General features: G+C 43.8%; 3 protein-coding genes across 6 annotated transcripts in view; 1 reads left to right on the top strand and 2 right to left on the bottom strand.

Annotated features, from left to right (window-relative positions):
• Nucleotides 1-4,611, top strand: part of ACSBG1 (acyl-CoA synthetase bubblegum family member 1) — a 64,958-nt gene extending 60,347 nt beyond the window's left edge. The window contains exons 12-14 of the mRNA XM_050799956.1: nucleotides 958-1,097; nucleotides 1,640-1,883; nucleotides 3,926-4,611. Of these exons, the coding sequence (XP_050655913.1) occupies nucleotides 958-1,097; nucleotides 1,640-1,883; nucleotides 3,926-4,011 (470 nt within the window). The 3' untranslated portion in view covers nucleotides 4,012-4,611. The remainder of the gene's footprint in view (nucleotides 1-957; nucleotides 1,098-1,639; nucleotides 1,884-3,925) is intronic.
• The window catches only part of CRABP1 (cellular retinoic acid binding protein 1), a 658,055-nt gene that overhangs the window by 180,045 nt on the left and 450,774 nt on the right, over nucleotides 1-27,236 (bottom strand). The window lies entirely within an intron of this gene.
• Nucleotides 4,917-27,161, bottom strand: IDH3A (isocitrate dehydrogenase (NAD(+)) 3 catalytic subunit alpha). 3 transcript variants are annotated; one of them, XM_050799996.1, is made up of 11 exons: nucleotides 27,055-27,161; nucleotides 20,884-20,946; nucleotides 18,507-18,590; nucleotides 15,389-15,503; nucleotides 13,823-14,010; nucleotides 13,228-13,361; nucleotides 11,998-12,100; nucleotides 11,829-11,893; nucleotides 10,299-10,383; nucleotides 9,098-9,250; nucleotides 4,917-6,519 (listed from the first exon to the last, which is right to left on the bottom strand). In XM_050799996.1, exons 1-11 carry the CDS (start codon nucleotides 27,079-27,081, stop codon nucleotides 6,436-6,438), a joined length of 1,101 nt encoding a protein of 366 aa, XP_050655953.1. In that variant the 5' UTR covers nucleotides 27,082-27,161; the 3' UTR covers nucleotides 4,917-6,435. The 3 variants fall into 3 exon arrangements, with proteins under 3 accessions (XP_050655953.1, XP_050655955.1, XP_050655954.1); XM_050799998.1 differs by lacking the exon at nucleotides 27,055-27,161 and adding an exon at nucleotides 26,570-26,592; XM_050799997.1 differs by lacking the exon at nucleotides 27,055-27,161 and adding an exon at nucleotides 21,399-23,775.

Here is a 27,236-nt window from a genome sequence, read left to right as displayed (position 1 = left end):
CTGCAGCCCCTGTGCCTCCCTCTGTCTCGCTGCCCCCCTGCACTGTGGGCTCCTTGCAGCCATGGACAGCCTTGTTCTATTCTGTGCCTGATGTCAGCACAAGACCTGTGCACAGAATGTGGCCAACTAATCTTTGTTGAATTAGATAGAAATGAGGGACAGGAGTACAGTCTCACTAAAATTAGTCAATGTGCATTCGTTAAATTTATTTTATTTAATTTATTGCCATCTAGCCTAGAAGTAAGCCATCATTACTATCAGAGAACAGCAGGCTAGGGCACTGAGTGCCTGGCAGTCTGTTGGACAGAAGGAAAGAAGGGGAGAGGAACTTCCAGGGAGAAGGGCGCAAGCAAGGGGAGAGGCATCCTAGCAGGGCAGGTGAGAGCATGGGCTCTGGAACTGGACTGGATTTAAAATCTTAGCTCTGCCACTTACTAGCATGTGAGCTTGGACAAGTTACTGAACGTCTCTGTGCCTCAGTTTCCTCATCTGCAAAACAAGAGTGTCTGCTTCATTATAGGTTTATTGTGACAATTAAATGAATTACTGTATGTGAAGTGCTTAGCATGGTGGTGAGTGCTGTGTGAGTGACAGGGATGGTCACTTTGCTTAAGCAAAGGCAGGGAAGGGAAATGACACGGGCTATTTGGGGGCAGGAACTGGGGCTGGCAGAAGGGGACATGGATGAGATGCCTGAGCAGGCTGAGTCTTGGATGACAAGCTGAGGAGAGGGAACCCTGGATGAGCATTTGTCGTTGGGGTGCTGCCAGCAGCCCCCCAGCAGGTGTGAGTTGCTTTGGAGGGCCTGCCACTGCTTCTTGGCTCCAGAGAGGGGGCGTCTCCAGCTGTGCTGCCTGCTGTGCTGAGGTTTCTGGGCTGTGGCTAAGGCTTGGGTTGTGGTTCAACTGGGGCACCTGGACTACATTCTGTGCCGGGGGCCTGGCCTTGCCTCCCCAGAATTAATCATCACGGCTGGTGGGGAGAATGTGCCCCCTGTGCCCATCGAGGAGGCCGTGAAGATGGAGCTACCCATCATTAGCAACGCCATGCTGATTGGGGACCAGAGGAAGTTCCTGTCCATGCTGCTCACCTTGAAGGTGTGTCTGGGGGGCTCCGGCTCAGAAGGAGCAGCCAGTGAGGGGGTCTGTGGGTCTGGCTGGCAGCCACATTCAGCACAGGGGACATCCAGATCTCATGGCTTCATTTTGGAATGACTCAAGTCCATGCTGCCTGCACTGTTGGAGCAACTGTGGCATGCGGAAATTCCTTCTGTCCCACATAAGCCACCGTGATGATCCTTTACATGTTACTGGCACTTTCCCGTTTACAAAGTGCTGCTGCCCTCCCTCGTTGCTCTCTGCAGGTACTTGAGCCCCAGGGTGGTAGACAGGCAGGAGTTATGGTCCCTGCTTTACAGACAATAACGTCACTGACCGAGCCCTTCTAATTATCAGACCACTGCTCCTTCCACAATAACACGAGGCTCAACACAGTAGCAGCTACTCATTCTAGAACCGTCTCTTTGAAACAGAGCTCACATGATTCACACCCTTGCCGACAGCAGTAAGACCTCCTCTAGGACCAGGGCTTACATCTTGTGGGGTAAGGCTTGGTCCTCATCTGATCTCTGGCTTTTCAGTGCACTCTGGACCCAGACACCTCTGACCCGACTGATAATCTGACTGAACAAGCTGTGGAGTTCTGCCAGAGGGTGGGCAGCAGAGCCACCACAGTGTCTGAGATCGTAGGGAAGGATGAGGCCGTGTACCAGGCCATCGAAGAGGGGATCCGGAGAGTCAACATGAATGCTGCAGCCCGGCCCTACCACATCCAGAAGTGGGCCATTCTCGAGAGAGACTTCTCCATTTCCGGTGGAGAATTGGGTAGGTTTTTTTCTTTTCACCGTTGCAACGGCTGTGTGGGAAGGCAGAGGCCAAGGCAGTGCCTAGGAGGTGCCCGTTATGAAGCAGCCATGGCAAGAAGGTCATGGCAGGAATCTGGGTGACACCCATCTACTTCCTGTTGGAGGACACTGACGGCTCCATGCATGGGCTTGTGGTTATGTGGAACCTGTTGAATGTTTAAGATATGTGCTAGAACTTTCTTTTTTTTCTTGAGATGGAGTCTCGCTCTGTCACCCAGGCTGGAGTGCGATGGCATGACCTCGGCTCACTGCAACCTCCACCTCGTGGGTTCAAGTAATTCTCCTGCCTCAGACTCCTGAGTAGCTGGGATTATAGGCGTGGGCCACCAAGCCCGGCTAATTCTGTATTTTTAGTAAAGACGTGGTTTTTCCGTGTTGGTCAGGCTGGTCTCGAACTCCCGACCTCAGGTGATCTGCCGGCCTCGGCCTCCCAAAGTGCTGGGATTACAGGCATGAGCCACTGCGCCCAGCTGATATGTGCTAGAACTAATGTGAACATGACATTTAACTTGGCCTTGACTATGGGACTATTTTCCCCTAAAATCACAATGGAACTACCAGTCCAACACTAAGGTCCTGTTAGTGTTCAGGCTGGAGTCATGTGGTTCTAGGGGTGAGACTACTGTGATCTTCTGGAAAGTCAGCTTGTGTGATAAAGGGATAAGGCTGTTCCGGAGCACTGCCTACAGAACCAGGAGAGGGCTCTGGTGCAGCCTCAGCTGAAGTCACTCTTGGCTGTAGCCAAGAGATGTTCATGGGGTGTTCATGGAACAGGGGAGGTAGAAATGGTTATGCCAGTGTGATTCCCTCAAATTCATTAAGGCTGAACCCAGATGCAATTGTCTACAGCAATGCTGAGCTGCAATTAAAGACCTTGAGCTTATCTGGCTGTCTGCTGCCAGCACACTGAATGCAAGGTCAGACAGAGAAGATGTCCTCGCTAAGTAGTTAATACAATGATTTTAACGCAGAAAGTTTCCAGTTACACAGTCAAGAGTGAGTTAGGCACTTTAAGCTACCCAGGACCTCAAATCAGAGCTCTTTCAACCTTGTTTTTGAGGTGGTAAATCAAGTGCAAGAAAAGGAATTAGGGGAAGACCTCTCACAAAGACCACAGCAGAGGCTCCCCATAACCTGGACGTCCCCTGGCCCCGTCACAACCATCAAAGCATAATGTTGTATGAACATTCACAAAAATGCAGAGGTGATGTGTACTAGTTATCTAATACATTGCTGTGTAACAAATGACCCCAAAAATGTAGCCGCCTAAAGCAATAAACATTTATTATCCACATTTCTGTAGCTCAGGAATCCAGGAACAGCTTAGCTGAGTGGTTCTGGCTTGGCTCTCATGGGATTACAGTCACTATGAGCCGGGTGCAGTCACTTGCAGCTGAGGGTCCACCTCCGTGCTCACTTACATGGCTGTTGGCAGGCCTCAGCTCCTTGCTGGCTGCTGGCCAGAAACCTGTGTGTGGGCAGTGGGCCTCTCATGGCTTCCTGTGTGTCCTCACAACATGGCAGCCGGCTTGCCCAGGAAGAGTGGTCCAAGAGAAAGCCCAAGACAGAAACTTAGTCTATTTTTTTTATTGCTTCAACAATTGATTCATTCAAGAGACGGAACAAATAAATCCATTTCAGAGAAAATGGACTGAGGATCAAAACTGGGTGCAGGTCAAGGATAAGGCAGATGTAGCTTATACCACCTTCCTATGTATATAAAAGAAACTGCAGTCTTTTATAACCTATTCTCAGAAACGACATACCAACCCTTCATCTATACTCCACTGCCCACAACCAGCGGTATAACACAGGAGACTACACACAAGCCATGTGAATACCAGGAGCCATCACTGTCTTGGAGGCTGGCCACTGACTGTCCTGATTATCTGGCTTAATTCCTGAGTTATATATAGGACTCACTGAGTGTGAGTCTTTACCACACACATTCTCAGAATTCTCAGATAATTTCTCACTCATTTCTTCTCATTTCCCTTTTAGGTCCCACGATGAAACTGAAACGGCTCACAGTTTTGGAGAAGTACAAAGATATCATTGACTCCTTTTACCGAGAGCAAAAAATGTAGTCAGGGCCCATGCTTGCAGTTTCTACAGAATAGAGGGCAGGCGTTCCGAGCCTCTTCCTGAGCCCCAGGTCTCTTCAGTCTGGACACAGGCATTTCTGGCAAGTCTGTTAGATCTCCAGGTCAGGGCACAGCACTGGCTCCACATTTACCAGGTCTTACGCCAACAATAGCTGACAATTCCGACAAGCTTCACGTGTGGGTAGTTTTAATTCAGTTTAAGTATTGCTTTTTGTTCAGGTGACAAATGAGGTCAACTCTCCTTCCAGAACGAAAGGGCTGATAATTTTTGGCCTTAGTTCCAGGTAGATTAAAAAGCTGCTAGCTCACATACAGGACAGCCAGCAGCAGGCTGTGGAGGGGGTGGGAGGGAGATGGCTGATACTGCTCGTGTGCGCTGCAGGAAAAGAATCAGTTACAACTTACCTAGCGACCTGACTTACTCTGGAATCGCGGTGGACATCGCCAACCTGTTATTCCATTACCAGGCACTCCTCTGCCACACACATGCCAACTGACTTGATGCTTAATAAAACTGCTGCTGCCGATTTGATTCTATTTAATGTATAATTTGAATATTAAACCTTTTAACAGAACTGTCAACAAGGACCTGATTTTTTTGTCAATTGAGCAGGTGGGACCAGTGCAGACAGTAGTGGGTATTTAACTCACAGGACTGTGCACAGCAGGCGTGCGAGTGACCATTAGTGCCCTGGAATAAACAAAGGTGCAGGATGGCGTCAAGTGGAGCATTCTCATAAAAACAGCCAACTCTACGTTAGCCTGTCGTCACCAGACCACCCCACTTCCACTCTAAATATGAGAAGCAGCCATTCTCAGTAGCAAGCTGAGCCAAAATGACCGAAGGCATCTGAACAGGAAACAGGTAGAGAAAGCAAACATCTCAATCAGTTTTGGAATTCTTTATTACTTTGAACCCAAGAGCCACTGATAACTAGCTCAAGCCAATGAAACAGAGAAAGCAGCAGCTTAAACAAAGGAAAATACATTTAAGATTATAAGTCTGCTTACAAGCTTAAAAAGTGACCCAGACAGGAATATCATTGCTAAAAAAAAAAAAAATCCCCTTGTGACCTGGGTACATTTTGCAAAGCCACAGGTTTGCAATGTTACACAAGGGCCAAGGGAGGTCATGAGTTGTCTTTGGTTGTGGGGCCAGAGGGTAACTGTTCATGAAAATAGTGAGTGTCTGAAGATTAAGAAAATCATGCTGCAGCGGAGGATAAGGGAGAGGAAGGCAGGAAGGGAAAGGAGACACCTGAAGGTCAAAAGCTGAGCCCAAGCCTAAGCCCAAGCTCAGGCCCCAGCATGGCACAATTTTGTGAATTAACTCAGGCTGAGTCGCCTCCAGTCTTTGGAATGTCATCTTGTACCGCTGAGGCAGAGGGCAGTAATTGGTGCTCTGGGATAAGAGAAGGGGCAGTTGCTGAAATACAAAATTAATAGTCAGCATCCCGAGTTCCTCAATTGCAGCCAAAATACATGTGTTCAGGTCTTTCAGCAGTATCACCCCCAGAACTACCAGCTGTAGTGTGGTCCATTCCCAAACAGCAACGTGCAAGAATAAGTTTACAATACACTCAGCCCTTCTGGCTTAAGATCAGGGGCTCAGAGGCTGTGACAACTCATGATGCTGAAAATGTATCCAATGAAAACGAAGTACTAGCTCTCTGCTTCATTAAAAGCTCTTGGAAAGAATATTAAATCTCAAGACAACAAAATAATTGAATGCGCAATACATTTGTGTTTTTGTATCCAATATATTACCTTTGTCATTAACAAAAATTATATCTCTCATTATATATTTCTCGGATCTGAAGTTTTTATTCATAATCAGTAATTTCTGTAAAGGACAAATCTGTCTCTATTTTCCATATCATTTAGAAATATACCACATTTACTCTTTGATGTGAACTTTCCCAGGAAATTTCTCTTGTGCCCATTTAGTTTTATAAGAGTGTCATTTTGTGCTATTACATCAATATCCTGTTTTATTTCCATTATGTTTTTCAACAACCAAAGAAAATAAGGTTTTTCTTAAAAAGTTAGACATTTTCTCTTATTAATTCTGTATCCTGATATTTACAGCTGAAGATAAACTATTTTAACTTAAGTGTAAAATGGTTTAGAAGAGCAAATGATACAGTCCACTCAGAGTTTACAAAAAAACACATTTACCAGGTAGACACTTAATAAATAAAACAAGCACTTGGAAAAAGTTCTTTGAAAACAGACCTAGGGACATCCACCTGCATCTTTTGCGCAGATTTCATTAAGAAAAGGCCAGATCTAAAAATGTACTGTCAAGAAACAAGTAAACCAATGCATACATACGTAGGTATTCTAAATAGAGGTTTATGTGGTGTCCATTTAGAGTGACTGATGCAAATACCAGTCGTAGAAGCATTAATCTAAATCTTTCACTCGGCGACAGATTTCCTCTGTGAAGTCTGAGCATTTTGCATTGCCTCCCAAATCTTTTGTCAAGCTCTGAGAAAAGGAAAAAGCAAAAATAAAAGATGTATCCACAAACTAAACTAAACCAAGAAGATTTTAAAGCCCTCAGTGAGATGCCACCTGGGCAAGTTACTTGGCTGCTCTTTCATTTAGTTCCTCATTTCCAAGTGAGGAACCACTCCACCACCATCTACCCAGCCCAGGAGGATCGGGATCCAATCTCATAGTGTATACAACACACTCCGCAAAGAATAAGGCGCTCTCAATGCAAAGGGAGCTTTACCAAAATTTTCCCTTTGTTCACACAATGGACCCTAATACAGATTAGTTGGTCATGGATATTTAAATAAGAGCAAATCTAAACAAGAAGTTTCATAAAAATCCTTGGGAAATATGTCTCAGGAATAGACCTGAGACATATTTTGATCTATTTTTGTTTTTATTATTATTATTTTTTGAGATGGAGTCTCACTCTGTTGCCCAGGCTGGAGTGCAGTGGCACGATCCCAGCTCACCACAACCTCTGCCTCCTGGGTTCAAGCGATTCTCCTGCCTCAACCTCCCGAATAGCTGGGATTACAAGTGCATGCCACTATACCCAACTAATTTTTGTATCTGATCTATTTTTGGAGGCTGGGAAACAAATACGAAGGAAATATTTAAATCACTAACTCTTCTTTTTTAAAAAAGAGATGGGGTCTCATTATGTGGCCCAGTCTGGTCTTGAACTCGGAGGCTAAGGTGATCCTCCTGCCTCAGCCTATAGCTGCAACTATAGGCATGCACCACCACAGCTGCCTAAATCATTAACTCTTAAACCTCCCTCTTTAGGAAAGAAAGCCTCCCATACAACCGATCTGTTCTACCAACTTATCCTTTCTTTCCTGCATACAGACCCCAATATATTTAGTTCTCTTTATCTTTCCATCCTACACAATAAAAGGGCTCACTGTGTAATTCAGGCACCTCCCTACTGGGATGTAGATTATAACTTCCCAAATATAACTTTAAAGAATAAGAAAATCATATGACCTCCAATGTGACTATCACGATATAATTTCAAATTACAGAATTCTTTTTAAAAGAAGGGACCAACTTTGAAGATACTATGCTAAGTGAAATAAGCCAGACTTAAAGGACAAATGCTGTATGATTCCACTTACATGAGGTACCTAGAGTAGTCAAATTCATAGAGACAGGAAGCAGAACGGCGGGTGCCAGAGGATGGGAGGGGGAAGGGAAAGCTACTGTTTAATGGGTGCAGAGTCTCAGTTTGAGAAAATGAAACTGCTCTGGAGATGACTGACAGTGATGGTTACATTACAATGTGAATGTACTTAACATTATTGAACTGTATACCTAAATATGGCTAAAATGGTAAATTTTATGTTATGCATATTTTTCACAATTTTTGTTAAAAAGGACCTCAAATTAGGGATGAGTCTTCAAGTGCATTATCTCCTCTCACTTCGGAAATAACCCACCACACTTCTTCCACGGGCCACAGTTGTTTACGGAGGCAGAGAAGCTTGTTGGGTAAGACCCAGACTGGGTGTTAATACCAACTTGGTCATTTAGGAGCTGTAAAACCTTGGACAAATTATTTAATCTCTCTGTACCTCAGTTTCCTCATCTATAAAATGGAATTATAGCATCTATTTCAAAGAGTTATAGAAAAACTTTGCTGAGATATATAAAGAACTTGAAAGTTGTGTAAGTATTCAATTAATATTAGTTATTACTTTTATAAAACTTCTGGATTGCTTTTGTATTATAGATGCACATAGTGTGACATATAAGACTATTGTATTAGAGGCACATCTGCATCTGTATCTGCCACTAGGTTCCCAGCTCCTTGAGGCTCAGCATGTTACCCTATTCATCATGTTATTCTTCACACCTTATAAGGTACACTCAATAGACGTTTGTTATGAAGAGGAAAAAGTTGTCTATAAAAATCAATGAACCTGGCTGGGTGCAGTGGCTCAGGCCTGTAATCCCAGCACTTTGGGAGGCTGGGCGGGAGGATCACTTGAGGTCAGGAGTTCGAAACCAGCCTGGCCAGCATGGTGAAACCCCATCTCTACTAAAAGTACAAAAATTAGTTGAGCGTGGTGGCACACGCCTATCATCCCAGCTACTAGGGAGGCTGAGGCAGGAGAATCACTTGAACCAGGGAGGTGGAGGTTGCAGCGAGCCAAGATTGTGACACCGCACCCCAGCCTGGGAGACAGAGCAAGACTCTGTCTCAAAAAAAAAAAGAAAAAAAAAATCAATGCACCTTGCCAAGGTCACACAGCTAATAATAGGATAATTGGGCATGTACCTGATGCTGGCTCCCAAACCACTGACCTTTCCACTGTACACTGATGTCTTGATGTCAGTGCTTCTTAACTTTTTTTGGATGAAATATCTAGATCCTCACCTCAGAAAATGCACACATATGCACACATACCCCATTCAATCTGGGACTCACATTAAGAATCCTTGTTCAACATCAAATGCTTGGGTCCGCGTGAGAACTATTATCTGTCACTGTCCCTTTTACTCAGATAAAACACATGGAAGCAATGCATTTTACCCAGCACAAGTAAATCAAGATTCCTGTTACCTTTCCATCCTTAATTGTAGCAAAACATGCAGCCTCAATTCTTGCAGCATGGTCAAAAAGTCCCATGTGGCGCAACATCATCACGGCACTGAGCAGCAGGGCTGTGGGATTCGCCATGTCCTTGCCTGCAATGTCTGGAGCTGTCCCATGAACCTACACATTGGGAAAAGTAGCATCATCAGGGGAGAGACAAGAACTAACAGTCCTCTTCTGGGGAAGCTGGAGTCTTAATCATCTTTCCTCAGCAATAGAAAACATGCACTGAAAGCTACTGCGTGCAATTCATCTGATACGGACAGAAGAAATAAAGTCTGGGTTGGGCGTGATAGCTCACACCTGTAATCGCAACACTTTGATAGGCCAGGAGGATCACTTGAGGTCAGGAGTTCAAGACCAGCCTGGGAAACATAGTGAGACCCCATTTCTACAAAAAAATTAGAAATTAGCCAGGTGTGGTGGTATGTGACTACAGTGCCAGCTACTTGGGAGGCTGAGGCAGGAGGATTGCTTAAGCCTAGCAGTTCAAGCCTGCAGTGAGCTATGATCACACCAGTGTACTCCAGCCTGGGTGACAGAACAAGGCCCCAACTCAAAAATAAATAAATAAATAAAGACTTGGAGAAATAAAGAGCTAAACTAATTTTTTTTAAGCATAAAAATATAGACCAACAATCTTTTTCAGTCAATTTTTGGTAAAATACTTTAAGGAAGGAAGGATACATAACAAATATCTGGAGGGAAATGAAGAGATAAACCAAACATATATATATGTACATATAACAAACACAGGCTGGGCGCAATGGCTCACACCTGTAATCCCAGCACTTTGGGAGGCCAAGGCGGATGGATCATCTGAGATCAGGAGTTCAAGAACAGCCTGGCCAACATGGTGAAATCCCATCTCTACTAAAAATATAAAAATTAGCCAGGTGTGGTGGCACACACCTGTAATCCCAGCTACTTGAGAGGCTGAGGCAGGAGAATCTCTTGAACCTGGGAGGCAGAGGTTGTAGCGAGCCAAGATCGCACCACTGCACTCCAGCCTGGGTGATGGAGCGAGACTCCGTCTCAAGAAAAAAAAAAAGCATCATTTTGTTTTGACAATTTGAAAAATGAATTAAAGCGTACTTATACAGATAACTCCTCCTGAGTTCACATGCTGTTCTGACCTGAATTCTGTTTCAGGTGTCAGGGTCCTTACCGACTCAAAAATTGCAACCCCATTGGCTCCAATGTTGCCACTTGGTGTCACACCAAGACCTCCGATCAATCCTGCACACAGGTCACTAGGGGAAGAAAAGCATTTCAAAGAATGTTTTGAAAAATAAAACACCTCACCTAGCACCCAGATTTTAGTTTTTAATTATCATTCTCCACTAAAAGGAACTAGCGTTCCTTGGATAAATGGCTGATTCCAGGGCTAAGGTTAGGAAAATACAGATGAGCTCGAGCAGCTTACTATGTCAGAAAGCAAGGCAAGGTTCAAAGAACAAAGGGCCGTGTCAAAAGGACACAGGAGACATGGTGAAGGGATCCCCACCAGCCAAGTTAGGACAACCTAGGCATCAATATTCATGATTATGATGATGGATATATCAAAAGGACACAGGAGACATGGTGAAGGGATCCCCACCAGCCAAGTTAGGACAACCTAGGCATCAATATTCATGATTATGATGATGGATATATCACTGAATAAAACAGAAAACCATGTCCACAGCCAGGCTCAGTGGCTCACACCTGTAATCCCAGCACTTTGGGAGGCCAAGGTGGGCAGATCACTTGAGGTCAGGAGTTTGAGACCAGCCTGGCCAACATCGCGAAACCCCGTCTCTACTAAAAATACAAAAATTAGCCAGGTGTGGTGGTGTGCACCTGTAATAATACCAACTACTCAGGGGGCTGAGGCAGGAGAAACACTCGAACCTGGGAGGTGGAGGTTGCAGTGAGCCAAGATCGTGCCACTGCACTCCAGCCTGAGAGACAGAGCAAGACTCTATCATAGAAAAAAAAAGAAAGAAAAACAAAACCATGTCCATATTGACAGATAAAAAGAAGGCAAAACATTCTTACAGTTATGTGCCAACTCATAAATACAGAAAAAATGGCCTTAGAAAATCATCATTTGGCCAACATCTTATCTCTCTCTCTCACTGTGTGTGTGTGTGTGTGTGTGTGTGTGTGTGTGTGTAAAAGAGAGAGAGAGAGAGAGAGGCACAGACAAAGGAGGAGAGGAGGAAGAGGAAGGGAGGAAGGAGGAAGGGAGGGAAAATGGGAAGGAGTAATAAAGTAAATGTGATAAAATGCTGACATCTGGGGAATGTGGAATCTGGGTGTTGAGTACAAGGGAATTCTTTGTGCCATTCTTACAACTTTTCTGTAAGTCTGAAACGATGTCAAAAGTTACCAAAAAATAGTAACAACGACCACCCACCTACCTAGCTATACATAACAAAACCTTGAAATCAGTCAATCAATGAAACATTTAAAAACTGGGAAAAGTGAGCTAATGATTAGGGAGAAAGAGCCCAGTGATGATTTGGCAAATAAATGAAGGAACAAGCCACCCAACATGTAATAATTCATATCACAACCTGAATTGTTAGAATTCAATTCATACGTTGTAACACTTTATTTTATAATACTCAATTGAAAATGTTAAGCCATAATTATGTTAGAATGTTTATAAGTAAATTATAGGCTAAAATAAAAAGGTTGCAGCCAGACTCACCTAAGGATGTCTCCATACAAATTTGGCATAACAAGAACATCAAATTGGGAAGGATCTTGTACCATCTACAAGGAATACATTTGTGCATTTAGTAATCAAAATCTGCATCCCCACAACACACACACTATTCACCACAAAAAGTAGCAGGTAAGTGTGAATATATACTTACATTCAAACATACTGTATCAAGGTACATCTCATTAAATTTAATATCTTTACAGTTTTCTGCAACTTCCCTGCATTTTTGTAGAAAAAGCCCATCTGACATCCGCCTGTATTTAATCAAATAAAAACTGCTGAAAAAAAAGTCTTACAGAAAGAAAAGAATCAAATCAAAGAAGTAAAGTAAGTTCGAGAAATTTAAGTTCCAGAAGCCAAGCTACCTGATCTCAATTACAATAAAATTATTTCTTAGGTAGTTAATAAAATATAAGCTGAAAATGTCTTAGGATCCTTCTGAAAGTATAAAAGGGTAAAAATATAAAATAGTTTGATGATAATAGAGAAGACTATATTTTTATAGTGTTGTCTAACAAGAATGAAGAAATATCCACTAATATGATTAAAACTGCTTTCAAAGGTTAACATAATAATTTAAATAGTTTTACTGTTTTGCATGTTCAATGCTTCTCTTAGGTTAGGAAAACTGTTAACATATTCAGAGGACTTTAATAGCCTCTGAATGAGAATTTAAATGGCCAAAGTAACACATCAGGTATTGTTAGCACTACTTTAAGCCTCCCACTATTCCACTTCTAAAACGTATGCTATGTGGCCTCTGCTGATGGCCACAGCATCTGGGGACCCAGAGGCTCCAGCTTCCTTTCCTGATAACCCTCAGTCCCTCCTTAAGCTTCCAGGACCTGAATCACTATCCCCTCCTCATTTGCTCCTGTCATTCGCCCAGTGAGGCACAGTAAACAGGAGACTCCAGGCCGGGCACAGTGGCTCATGCCTGTGATCCTAGCACTTTGGGAGCCCAAGGCAAGTGGATCAACTAAGGTCAGGAGTTTGAGACCAGCCTGGCCAACATGGTGAAACCCCGTCTCTACTGAAAATACAAAAATTAGCCAGGCATGGTGGCATGGGCCTGTAGTCCCAGCTACTCAGGGAGCTGAGGCAGGAGAATTGCTGGAACCTGGGAGGCGGAGGTTTTAGGGAGCCAAGATCGCGCCACCGCACTCCAGCCTGGGCAACACAAAGAGACTCCGTCTCAAAAAAAAAAAAAAAAGGGGGGGGAGACTGACAGAAGAGAGATGCCAGATCTTTGGATTGTTACAAGGTTCTTTTTCAAAGATATTAGGAATCAAGGAGCAAGCTGAAGAGGAGAAAGGGAAGCCCTGTCACTGCTCTCCCACAACAAAGCAAGATGGGGTGCTGGTCCCCACAAGGAGCTCACATGATGTTGGCTTTGTGCACCGCCGTGACGTTGCTCCGGTGGTTATTCCGGGCATACTCAAAGGCAAACTCAGCAATGCGCTTGCTCGCCCCCTCGGTGATGAGCTTGATACTCTGCACAACTCCATCAACGATCTGCAAGAGAGGAAGTCCCGCCTCGCTGGAAAGCGTGTGACAGCAACGCCGTGGGAGACAGAGGGTGGGGAGTAGACAGTAACATTTGTGGCAGGCCTGCACAGTGCCAGCTAGCATGAGTAATCACACACACTGCTATGTCAATGGGGTTCATATTAATTCCAGCCATAAGAGGTATTATGAGCCCCACTGCACAGATGAAGAAAGCTGAGATGCAGGGACAGTCACCTGCGGAACAGCATACCTGTGAAGTGAGGGATTCAAAATTCAGAGGGCATATTCCCAAGCTTGTGACCTGAACCACCATGCCTTACATCTGTTTGAGTACTGTCAGCCAGACACCTGGTACCAAGACAAACACCCACAACTCCTCACAGAGATAAAGCAGTTCTGTCTCTGGGGTCCCAGATGCACAGAAAGCAGTCCAAGCAGGAATAAAAAGGAATCTGGAGTGAACATACCACATGCTCAATTCCACTGTATTCTCCTTCTGTGTTCTCTCGAATGGTCACAATATTTACATCAGTGTAAGGGGTTTTATAGCCTTCGATAGAGACACATGGTCGAACATTTGCATAAAGGTCAAATGTTTTGCGCAGCAGTAAATTCATAGATGGGTGACCGGCTGCTATTGGGGTCTTCAAAGGGCCTGTTATACAGAAGAAAACTCAGATGACACTAGAAGGCATTCTGGTCTCAGGTGTGACCTACTAACCCACCTAGGCTACCTTGTGAAATGTGTTCTGCCTCTAATTCACTCTCTACCTGAGACTCAAATGAAGGAGGAAAACTTCCTCATGGGAGCTTTCTGAAACATGAACTGCATTTCTTATCTTAAGAACTTCCTGAAGATCAAGCATTGTAATCATGTGCTTGACATGATCTAATCTTTACCATCAACCTGTACAACAGCAACTCTGTTACTGTCATTTGAAAATGAAGAAAAAAGAAAAAAGAAACTAAGAATAAAAAATTTGCCCAAGCCTTCTAGCCAGTAAGTAGCAGAGATGAGATTCAATGTTGGTTCTGTCTGTGGTTTTAAAGCCTATGCTTGCCGGGCGCGGTGGCTCAGGCCTGTAATCCTAGCACTTTGGGAAGCCAAGGCAGGCGGATCACTTGAGGTCAGGAGTCCAAGAGCAGCCTGGCCAACATGGGGAAACCCTGTCTCTACTAAAAATACAAAAATTAGCTGGGCATTGTTGTGCGTGCCTGTAGTCCCAGCTACTTGGAGGCTGAGGCAGGAGAATAGCTTGAACCTGGGAGACAGAGGTTATAGTGAGCCGAGATCACGCCACTGCACTCCAGCCTGGGCGACAGAGCAAGACTCTCAAAAAATATAAAAATAAAGCTTATGCTGAATTTAAATCTACCCCATGCTAATATTTTTGAATCATGGCCTTAAACATGTATTAATTAAAATAATGATAAAAATGTAGGCCAGGCACAGTGGCTCAGTCAGGCCTGTAAACCCAGCACTTTGGGAGGCAGAGGCAGAAGGATTGCTTGAGCTTAGGTATTCCAGATCAGCCTGGGAAACATAGTGAGACCGAATCTCTAAAAAAACTTTTTTAAAAATTAGCTGGGCATGGTGGCACACCTGTAGTCCCATCTACTCGGGAGGCTCAGGTGAGAGGATCGCTTGAGCTCAGGAGGTCAAGGCTGCAGTGAGCTGTGATCACACCACTGCACTCCAGCCCGGGCGACAGAGCGAGACTCTGTCGCAAAAAATAATTAAAATAAATAAATAAATATACAAATGTAAAAATTAAGCAAAAGATACATATAGTTCAAGATTAAATAGAGATACTGTTATTTGGCATCATCCAGTAATACTTTAATGCTTTTACTGGGGGAAAAAAATATCCCAAATGAATAAAGCATCTTACTGTGAGTAGTTTCTTCATAAAAGAATGGCTTTACTTTCACAGAAGGCCAGGCCTTATTCAGTTTAAATGCATAAATTTTCAAAACTATGTAACCCCTGTAGCGGAAATCTGTAAAAACCCCGGTCTCTACTTCAGTGCTACCTTTCAAGCCCATCTTGTTCTTATCCATGGACTCTTTAGCCTCTGAAGGGATCATCCACTTTCCTCCGGGTCCTTGAATGGCAGTGACGTTCCGCTCCTCCCACTGAATAGGTGCCTAGATGCCACATTACAGAGCACAGTGAGCTGGAGAGAGAGACTTAAAGGAAACTGACATTCATACTGCAATGATGAACAAACTTATTCAACTTTCAACTTTGTTTTTGAGACAGAGTCCCGCTCTGTTGACCAGGCTAGAGTGCAGTGGCATGATCTTGGCTCACTGTAACCTCCGCCTCCCAGGTTCAAGCGATTCTCTTGCCTCAGCCTCCCAAGTAGCTGGGATTACAGGCGCACGTCACCACACCCAGCTAACATTTTTTGTATTTTTTTTTGTAGAGACGGGGTCTTGCCAGGCTGGTCTCAAACTACTGACCTCAGGTGATCTGCCCACCTCAGCCTCCCAAAGTGCTGGGATTACAGATGTGAGCTACCATGCTCAGCCCTTTTTCAACTTTGGATGCGACTGCTAAAAACAGTAAAGGTCCAGAAAGTTCCTGGCATGCAAGAAGAGATGTCATTCTCTAGCAGGCCCAGAGGAATTCTCCACATTACCTGTGCCCAGTCATCACTCCCAGCCACCACCTGCCCACTTATTTGTTTTTCACAAGGGCTCTTAAGAGTGGCTATAATTGCCGGGCGCGGTGGCTCACGCCTGTAATCCCAGCACTTTGGGAGGCCGAGGCGGGCGGATCACAAGGTCAGGAGATCGAGACCACGGTGAAACCCCGTCTCTACTAAAAATACAAAAAATTAGCCGGGCGCGGTTGTGGGCGCCTGTAGTCCCAGCTACTCGGGAGGCTGAGGCAGGAGAATGGCATGAACCCGGGAGGCGGAGCTTGCAGTGAGCCGAGATCGCGCCACTGCACTCCAGCCTGGGCGACAGAGCGAGACTCCGTCTCAAAAAAAAAAAAAAAAAAAAAAAAAGAGTGGCTATAATTAGAGTATCATAAAGAACAGAGGAATATGGTTCACAGAAACATTATATAGTACTGATACATGGATGAAACTTAAAAACATCATGCTAAGTGAAAGAAGCCAATCATAAAAGACCATATAAGATTCTATTTATATGAAATGTCCCAAATAGGCAAACCTATAGATATAGAAAGTAGATGAGTGGTTGGCTGCCTAGGGCTGGGGAGGAAAAAGGGGGAGGAGGTAGGGAGAGAGAGAGACGAAATGGGGAGCAACTGCATAGGGTATGGGGTTTCTTTTCGGGTGAGGAAAATGGTCCAAAATTAGATTGTGGTGATGGCTGCATGACTCTGTGAATGTACTAAAAACCACTGGATTGAAAGGTGCACTTTATAAGGATGAATTAGGCCCGGCGTGGTGGCTCAATGCCTGTAATCCCTGTACTTTGGGAAGCCAAGGTGGGTAGATCACCTGAGGTCAGGAGTTCTAGCCCAGCCTGGCCAACATGGTGAAACCCCGCCTCTACTAAAAATACAAAAATTAGCTGGGTTTGGTCACGGGCACCTGTAATCCCAGCTACTCGGGAGGCTGAGGCAGGAGAATAGCTTGAACCTGGGAGACAGAGGTTGCAGTGAGCCAAGATCACGCCATTGCACCCCAGCCTGTGCATTAAGAGTGAAACAATGTCTCAAAACAAATGAAAAATAAAAATAAAAAATAAATAAAAGGATGAATTGTATCTTGATAAAGCCGTTTTTAAAAAACAATATTATATTTTTAAAAATATATATATAGGCCAGGCCCAGTGGCTCACACCTGTAATCCTGGAGGCCAAGGTGGGCAGATCACCTGAGGTCAGGAGTTCGAGATCATCCTGACCGATATAATGAAACCCATCTCTACTAAAAATACAAAAATTAGCCAGGTGTGGTGGCATGTGCCTGTAATCCCAGCTATTTGGGAAGTTGAGACAGAAGAATCACTTGAACCCAGGAGGTAGAGGTTGCAGTGAGCCAAGATCGCTCCACTGCACTTCAACCTGGGCAACAAGAGCAAAACTCTGTCTCAAAAAAAAAAAAAAAAAATATATATATATATATATATATGAAGTATAGAAATATATATATGAAGTATAGGAATATATATATAGGAATATAGGAATTATGAAATCCAAATCAGATCCCATATATATATATATGTATTGCATAACCTATGAATGTATCAGTTGAAGGTATAAACAAACATCCCTTTCTCTCTACCTACATCCTTCATGTGTGTACACACACATTTAACAGCCAGCACACTGAGCATGTCCTAGGACAGAAGTTCAGAGACAGACACAGTGCTGGTCACAAGCAGCTTACAGCTGAATCCACTTACAGAATTTTAAAATTATCTACCTGTATCAAAGGCTCAGCTGTTAGAAGTAATAACACTCCATTCTTGATAACACATCAAAAACTTTATTTTAAAGAGATTATTTCAAAAGCGCCTATATAGATTTTTGAAACATCAATTCTAGTCTTTTTTTTTTTTTTTTTTTGCAAAAAGGTGGGTGATTTGGCAGGGCTTAAAAGATCTCAAACCCAAGCAGGACTTAAAGATCCACAAATACTACAGTACTACTTTGATTACTTTACATATAACTGATGCCAACGCAGGAGTTTAAACTATCAACAATAGGAGCAGCCAGCCAGGTGCGGTGGCTCATGCCTATAATCCAAGCACTTTGGGAGGTGAAGGTGGGAGGATCGCTTGAGCCCTAGAGTTCAAGACCAGCCTGGGGAATAGAGCGAGACCTCATCGAAAGAAAGAAAGAGAGAAAGAGAGAAAGAAAAGGAAGGAAGGAAGGAAGGAAGGAAGGAGGAAGGAAGGAGGGAGGGAGGGAGGGAGGGAAGGAAGGACGGAAGGAAGGAAGGAAAGAAGGAAGGAAGGAAGGAAGGAAGGAAGGAAGGAAGGAAAGAAAGGCAGTAGCAAACACTGAGATACACACTGTTAAAGTGACAATCTGTGGAGATGAACAACAGACCTTACTAAATTTCATAGAAATGTGTACAATGCATCCTAAAAGTTCACAGAATCCAACTGGCTAAGAAAACTTTTCAGTGAATCATCATTAAATGTATTTTTTAAGCCCACTTACTTTGGCAGCATCAAAAATCTTCATAACTGCAGCTGAAATTTCTGGGCCAATACCATCTCCTGGAATTAAAGTTACCGTCTGAACCTGAACATAAGAAATCATCAAAGAAGACAGTAAGAATTTTTATTTTTGAAGGCTTAAAAAAGAATATTTTGACAGAGAAATCCACTTTCTGAGATGTCTCAGAGAGATTCAAATGTTGTTAAGAAAACAGATATACCTCCCCCAGGGTCATCAAAGGGGAGGCAGGAATCAACAGACAGAGACTCTGCAATCCTGCTCTTACCTGAGTTCAGAGGTTTTAAAAAGAACCCAAATGATACTCTTTACTTAAACAAAAATAAATTAAACTATCAAGTAGATTTCCTAATTGCTATTTCTTTTCAGACAAGCTGCAAAGAGACCAATTAATTCAAACCTTTAAAACCAAAGACAACAACAACAAAAAATTAACCATATTCTCTCACTAAAATTTAGAGGGTTTCTCATGAAGGCAAGTGTTTTCCTTTCCTTCTCATTGTGATCCCGGAAAGCTTCTCATGCAACTTCTTCTTCAGTCTTGCAAAACACTTTCAGACACATTTCTAAAATATTACTGAGGTCTGTTTTGGTACTCAGGGAAAATCAGACTTTTTATCAAGAGAGCTTCCATTTTTTTTCTTAGTTCCTCTATAAAACTGTCTGCTTAAATCTAAGAGTAATCTACATAAGCTTGGCAAAGTTGATCTGCAACTAAAAAGAATAGTATCCGTCATCATACCTGCAAAGCCTGAGTCACACTTAGAATGACAATTATTGTTTTTATAATGTAACAGCAATGATTTACTCTAAGGCTTCAGGCAAAACGAAGCCAGCATTTCAAACGCAGAAATAAAAATATGTAAGGAGAAGATCAGCACCTCTTTTTCCATTTGGGAACCATATATTTTATTTTCTTGGGACTTCACCCCACCTAGGGGCTTGGCTTTTTTTCAATTCTAGTTGCTTGAACTGCATTTAAAAAAAATCACTAATTCAAGTTTCCTTGGTCCTTTGCTTCCAATGATTGTCTGCCCAGATTGGTGGACTAATTATTTCTGATTTTTTTCTGTACAACTGAAGAGACATTTTTATTTTTTTCATCTTTCTAATTTTCAGTTTTTATGTTTTAGAGATGAGGACTCACTACGTTGCCAGGCAAGAGCGCAGTGGCTACTCACAGGTGTGACCACAGCTCACTGCAGCCTCGAACTCCTGGCCTTAAGCAAGTCTCCCACCTCAGTCTCCCACCTCAGTCTTAGACAGGGCTAAGGCTCATACCAGTTTTCTCAGGTTGAAGAAATCTTTAAAAAAATAAATATATTCTCTTATTTCTTCAAAAATAATCTCCTCCATCAAGCAAATTTTTTTTTTCAAATAAATAGCCTGAAAATTAAATAATAGCAGACAGCAATGATCATCTTATTCGCTTTCAGAATGCGTTTGAAATGCTAGCATGGCTACCCTCGAGCCTGAAGTGCAAGCCCTATCCTGCATTCTTGGCATAAGCAGAGCCAAAAGAACGCTTTGGCTGCTTCTTCCTGTTCTCCCAACATGTAATAATAAATGTCATCAAGTCAACAGAAAATCTACTTTTCTTCCACAATACAGAAAGTAAATGGGGGAAAAAAAGTACTATGGTCTTATAAATCTTACATGGCATAGATGTTATATGGGAGTATAGGAATTATGAAATCCAAATCAGATTCCGTAAAAGGCGGGGGCGGGAATTAAAAACAAATAGGAAGTCACTGACCCACAGTCTTAGAATGTTCCAAAAATGTGGTATCAGCTTTTAAAGCACAGAACTCTGATGCTGGGAATTCTAAAAGCAGCAGATTTAATGAACAACAGATGATCTACTACTGCGATAGTCTACAAAGCCTATATAAGGAAAGTACAAGCCTATAGGGCTTATAGATGTTCGAGGCATTCCTAATTGGCATTCCATCTACTGGGTTTAGGGAAGCTCATAAAATAACAACGCAAAGCAGGTTTTGAAGCTTCTCAACAATTTTCTCTCAACTTGTACAAGTTTTGAAAAAAGCTGTCTCACCGAAACAAGATTGTGAAATAAAATAACAGGCTCAAGGGTACTTTCTATCTATTTTTAATAAGGCTCCTTCAAGATATTAATGTGACAAACTTACATAGCCAGCTGTCAGACAATTCTTTCAAATGTGCAAGTAACCTAATAGATTTGTGCATGTCAGTCAATAATTTCAACATACATTATAAATATGGCCAATTTTCCCTAATTTTAAATGAATGGAGATAAAATGCTATGTAATAAATATATTAGAGCATCTTTCTTGAGAAACTTCTAAAAGGAAAAAATAAAAGACATAATTATACTCACACCACCAGTAAAACCTCTGGTCACCTGTTTTGGGTTGTGGAATGCCCCCAGCAGCCGAGAGACCTATATTAATATCAACAGAGAGACATCATGCACAGAATTAAACCACACACAGTAAAGAAGAGCGAGGAAGTCCTGATGGTTGGTAATGCTGCAACTTGGCACAGATATATTCAGTAGCTTCCCAGGAATACAAATCTCATGTATTAGCTCAATGTGGCAAGCTAACTCAGATTTGAAAGCCTAAATACTCAAATTTTTATTTTAGATTGACAACCTAAGTACTATATATTTCAAAGTCAATTTAACTAATATAAGTTGTCAAATAAAAGATGTTGAAGGTAGAATAAAACTACTTTTTCAGCTCAAACATACGGACTTTTCTCAGATGAGTGGATCATTTTGTGCCAACATTCTTGACCATCAGGTCAATTTAAGGGTAACATATACTCTAAGAAAATAACTATTAATTTTAGAGCCAGGATGTTCCTCATGAAATCCAGAGCACAACTCACTTATTTCTTGTTGTTTTAGGCTTTTTGAGACGGAGTCTCCCTAGGTTGCCCAGGATGGAGTGCAGTGACTATTCAAAGGCACAATCATAACTCGCTACAGCCTCCAGCTCCCGGGCTCAGGTGACCCTCTTGCTTCAGCCTCCTGAGTAGGTGGGATTACAGGTGTGCACCACGACACCTGGCAACTTGCTTATTTCATAAGGGAAGACACTGGTCCCAAAGAAGAGGATTTGCCTAAGGTCACACAGCGAATAATTGGCAAAATGGAAACCCACATACAGGTCTTCTGACTCCTGGTCCAGTGCTCCTTCAATTATACATTGTATCTATTCTGTGAATATTAAGAAATTACACTTTATAGTAAAATCTAAGAAAGTTTATTTAATACCATCTGATGCCCATGCCATACAGAATAAAGATTTTAAATAAATTATTGTTTCTTCTGATAATATAGGTAATGTGGTCATTACTGTCAGTTTGCTGGGACTAGGAAAAGATACAAAAAATAAAATAAAAGTTACCCAGTAATCCCACCACACCAAGATATTACCACTGGTACGTGTTTTTTTTTTTTTTTTTCTCTCCAATTAACATTATCATATACCAGAAATATAAATTTTAAAGGTTTATTATAAACTTTAATAACTTAGTCCTTGAGAACAGGTACAAAGTCATACTACATTACTATAAACAATATAAAAAAAGAATCTACATAGACCAAAGGTATTAAAATGCATTAATTTTTTTTTTTTTTTTTTTTTTTTTGAGACAGAGTTTCACTCTTGTTGCCCAGGCTGGAGTGCAATGGTGCAACCTCGGCTCACTGCAACCTCCACCTCCCGGGTTCAAGCGATTCTCCTGCCTCAGCCTCCCGAAAGTAGGTGGGATTACAGGCATGCGCCACCACGCCCAGCTAAGCTTTTTGTATTTTTAGTAGAGATGGGGTTTCTCCATGTTGGCCAGGCTGGTCTCAAACTCCTGACCTCAGGTGATCCACCCACCTTGGACACCCAGGAGTGCTGGGGAATTACAGGCATGAGCCACCACAGCCAGCCGCATTAAATTTTTTTAAAAGCAACTTTTTCTCCTGCTAGATACATGAGCAAAGACACATTTGTTGTATCCTGTCTTGATATTTTTTTCTGGGGTCCGAACCTTTGCTGAAATATTTATTGGCATCTAACAACCAATAGCCAAAAAAGGTATGAATGAATTTTATTCTCTAATCTTCTGGTATCTATAGTGATGACTCTGCGTTGAAAATAAGACACGGCCAAATCCAAAAGAATACTCTATGCCAAAACCATTGGCCAAAATGTTAATCCTAGGGCATGATTCATCCACCAGCGAGTGGGCTATTAGAAGGGAGGCCATTTAAAGGCTACTTTGTGACAAGAAAATGGGCACGTGTCCTTTCTTCTCTCCCTGAACAAAAAAGAAGGAAAAGACATTCACACAAAACTCATGTCCTTGTGACAGAAGACCCAACCAACCAGCCTGGGCAACAAAGTGAGACCCTGTCTCTACAAAATTAGCCAGGTATGGTGGCGCACACCAATGGTCTCAGCTACGTGGGAGGCTGAGTCGGCTTGAGCTCAGGACTGCTTGAGCCCAGGAGTTTGAGGTTTCTGTGAGCTATGAAAATCAGCCTCTGCACTCCAGCCTGGGTAACGGATCAAAAAAAAAAAAAAAAAAAAAAAAAGAATGAAAAGGACCAGACCAAAATGACTGATTTTAACATGTAAACCCATCCTACCTGCGTATGCTGGGGGCAGCAATGGAAACCCAGGAGCGTAAGGATTTGTGTTTTGTTCACTGTTGTATCTAGTGTCTAGAACAGTCCCTGGCTCATAGAAGGTAATCAATAATTAAAAACAAAAGAAACTGAGTCCAGCCTCAGTCACATCTCTACCTGAAGAGTTTCCAACCCAGCAAAGAGCATTAATACTTGCAATGATCTTCTTTTCCATGTTTGTCATCACTCTTGCATGATCTTAGAATAAAGTAGTACTGCACCTAAGTCATCACAACGACCCAGAACTTTAAGTAAAATAAAATTTCCCAAACCACCCTTTAAAGGTTACTTTGTGACAGACAGAGAATAAAACTGACATGAGGCTGGGTGCCGTGGCTCACGCCTGTAATCCCAGCACTTTGGGAGGCTGAGGCGGGCAGATCACCTGAGGTCAGGAGTTCAAGACCAGCCTGACCAACATGAAGAAACCCTGTCTCTACTAAAAATACAAAATTAGCCGGGCGTGGTGGCACATGCCTGTAATCCCAGCTACTCAGGAGGCTGCGGGAGGAGAATCACTTGAACCCGGGAGGCAGACGTTGCAGTGAGCCAAGATCGCGCCATTGCACTCCAGCCTGGGCGACAAGAGCAAAACTCTATTAAAAAAAAAAAAGAAGGCCGGGTGCAGTGGCTCAGGCTTGTAATCCCAGCACTTTGGGAGGCTGAGGCGGGTGGATCACCTGAGGTCAGGAGTTCAAGACCAGCCTGGCCAATGTGGTGAAACCCTGTCTCTACTAAAAACACAAATATCAGCCGGGTGTGATGGTGGGCGCCTGTAATCCCAGCTACTTGGGAGGCTGAGGCAGGAGAATCACTTGAACCTGGGAGGTGGAGGTTGCAGTGAGCCAAGATCATGCCATTCCACTCCAGCCTGGGCAACAGGATCGAAACTCTGTCTCAAAAAAAAAAAAAAAAAAAAAAAAGTGACATGAGTTCTTTCTCCTCTCCCAGCCCAAAAAAGAGGAAAAAGACATTCACACAAAACTAGCTTATGTCTTTGTGACAGAAGATCTGACCAATCAGCCTAGGCAACAGAGTGAGACCCCTACCTCTACAAAAAAATTTTAAATATTAGCCGGTATGGTGGCACACACCAGTAGTCCCAGCTCCATGGAAGGCTGAGACGGCAGGATTTCTACTGTATAGAATACTCATATACTCATATACATATATATATATATATATATCTCACATCATTTTATTTATATAAAACCTGTACAGATAGGCATTAGTGGCACTTTTCAGATGAGGAAACTGAAGCCAGGTTGATGGAGCCTGGACCAAAACCCTGAACTTTGGACTTCAGGTCGTGGGCCATCTTAATCCGTAACTCATTTCCTTTTTTTACCTCCGGGCTCCAACTTAAAAACATGTAAATAATGTTGTACACAGGTTCTGAGATGCGTTTAAAAAAAAAAAAACCTTTTTTTTTTTTAAAGACAGAGTCTTGCTGTTACCCAGGTAAGAGCATGATCTCCACTTACCACAGCCTCCACATCCTGGGTTCAAGCGATTCTCCTGCCTCAGCCTCCTGAGTAGCTGGGATTACAGGAGCACGCCACCACACCCAGCAAATTTTTGTATTTTTAGTAGAGATGGGGTTCCAACATGTTGGCCAGGCTGGTCTTGAATTCTCCACCTCAAGTGATCCGCCCGCCGTGGCCTCCCAAAGTGCTAGAGTTACAGGCATGAGCCACCATGCCTGGCCACAAACAATCAATCTTAAATGTAAACTCAACAGAGGAACTGTCCTGATTGAAACCGGCATCCAGTTCTGCACCTCCACCATCTTGGGGTCAGCCTCTGAGCCACCTTCTGCTCCAATCCCTAAAGTGAGAAGCTGGCCCAGTAGTCAAATGACTCTGCCAAAGGTCACACAGGGAGTACATGTCAGAGAACCTCACCGTCTGACTCCACAACCCAACACTTTCTGAATACCTACTATGAGGGTTTTTTCGTGCAGATCACACTAAAGGCAAAACAAATTTACCAGCACAATCATTATCAAGTGTTGCTTTAGTGCCTCACTGTGAAGGCAAATGTACCTACCAAAGATGAATTGGGTATTTAATGTAAGTTCAGAGATTAAAGGACTGAGTTCAGTTTTCACAGTGACACAGAAGTTGCTTTACTTTTAGGAGCAAATGTGACATAAGCCTTATCAACACAAGCAAATCTGGGTCTGAAGAGCGTGACAAAGTAGAATCTAGTTATTGAACAAAAAAGCCAGTTAACGCCGGGCGCGGTGGCTCACGCCTGTAATCCCAGCACTTTGGGAGGCCGAGGCGGTCGGATCACGAGGTCAGAAAATCAAGACCATCCTAACACAGTGAAACCCCGTCTCTACTAAAACTACAAAAAATTAGCCGGGCGTGGTGGTGCGCGACTGTAGTCCCAGCTACTCGGAGGCTGAGGCAGGAGAATGGCGTGAACTCGGGAGGCGGAGCTTACAGTGAGCAGAGATCGCGACACTGCACTCTAGCCTGGGCGACAGAGCGAGACTCCGTCTCAAAAAAAAAAACAAAAAACAAAAACCAGTTAATGATGCCCATGAAAACCACTGTCTGTTGGATGACAGATAAACATATTGATAAGAAAGCTTCAGATTTTTGTGTTCCTTCCGTAAATACCAAGTGCTTTCGCATACATTATTTTATTTAATACTCAAACAACTCCGTGATGTTAAGTATAGATATTCACAGATGGGCATATTAAGGCTTAGAGATGTTTAGCAATTTACTTAGGGTCACATAGTCAATCAGTGGCATTGCTAGGATTTAAATCTGGGACTCCTAAATGCCAGTACAGAGATCTTTTCATTAAATAACAGTGCATCTCTGGACCTCTCTTTAAACCGAAAAAAAGAGAGAAAAGTAGTATCAAACTTATAGAAAAACGTTAAATTGTTTATGGATTTCTAGGGGACCACCCTTTCATAGCAACAGGAGACTTGAGGCCTGATGGCCTGTACCCATAATTTGTTATGTGACCTTGGGAAATGGGAACCAAGACACCTAGGTTCCTCTCCCAGCTGACACCGACCTCCTGTGTGACCTTGAGCAAGTTCTTCTTCAGGCACAGGTTAGGTCCACTGAGAAGCTAAGGAACCGCATAGATGATCTAAAACCCTTTCCAGCTCCGGCATCTGAGCTGTCAAGGAGAGCTAAAGCGTTCCAGATTGCAGAATTCCCACCAATGAAAGGTAAAAGGAAGGCTCTCCTGGTCTCTCTCTGAAGGTTCAGATGGTAATTCCAAGGTGTAAGATGCCCTATATCCTCTGAAGGGGAAATAGCTACAAGAGCACTAGAGGTCTGACTGGGATGAGCGCCAAAGGGAAAACAATCTGATAGGGAAAAGGGCCCCAGGATTCTCTCACCTGGGAAAACCTCCCAAGCTCAACGCCAGTGCCCGTGGCACCTGCGGTTCCCCGGCCAAGAGCCGCAGAGACAGCGGATGAGAGGTCTGGGCGTTGCTGAGAGGATCAGTCCGGCAGCAGGGCCGCAGCCAGGGCAGAGGTTCCCGTGACTTTCCCGGGCTCGGCGCGAAGCCTGGACTCTGGCCCGGGAGGATGCGGGTGACGGCAGCCGGGTCTCCGCAGGAGCAGGACCGGCGCCCCCCGCCTTGACCTTGACGCCGTCCCCGCCTCTGCGCTGCTGACCGGGCCCGGGGCGGCCCATAAACTGCGAGCCGGCCACGGAGCGCGGGGCACGGGCGGCCAGGACCGGCTCCCAAGCTGACCCCGCGGGCCGCCACCGCCACCCTGTCTGGCCTGCGCGCCCGCCCACACCCGGTACGCGGCCGGCTCTCCTGCCAGCCCTTGCGACCAGCCTCCCTGCCACACGCCGGCCTGCCAGCGCTCACCTTGGAGATCCACGCGGGCCCAGCCATCGCTTTCCCTCCTGGCTCCGCGGCGACAGCGGCAGCAGCAGTGCGCAAGCGCCCTCCCCACCCTCGGAGCCCGCCCCTGCACGGCCACGCCCCTTAGGAGCCCCGCCCCCGAGACCGCCTCAGGATTGCTTCGCGCTCGCTCGCTGCCCCGCCCC

This window comes from Macaca thibetana, chromosome 7, assembly GCF_024542745.1.
Source record: "Macaca thibetana thibetana isolate TM-01 chromosome 7, ASM2454274v1, whole genome shotgun sequence".
Classification (NCBI taxonomy): Eukaryota; Metazoa; Chordata; class Mammalia; order Primates; family Cercopithecidae; genus Macaca; species Macaca thibetana.
Note: the sequence above shows the minus strand (reverse complement) of the source record. Positions and strands in the feature narration are given on the sequence as shown.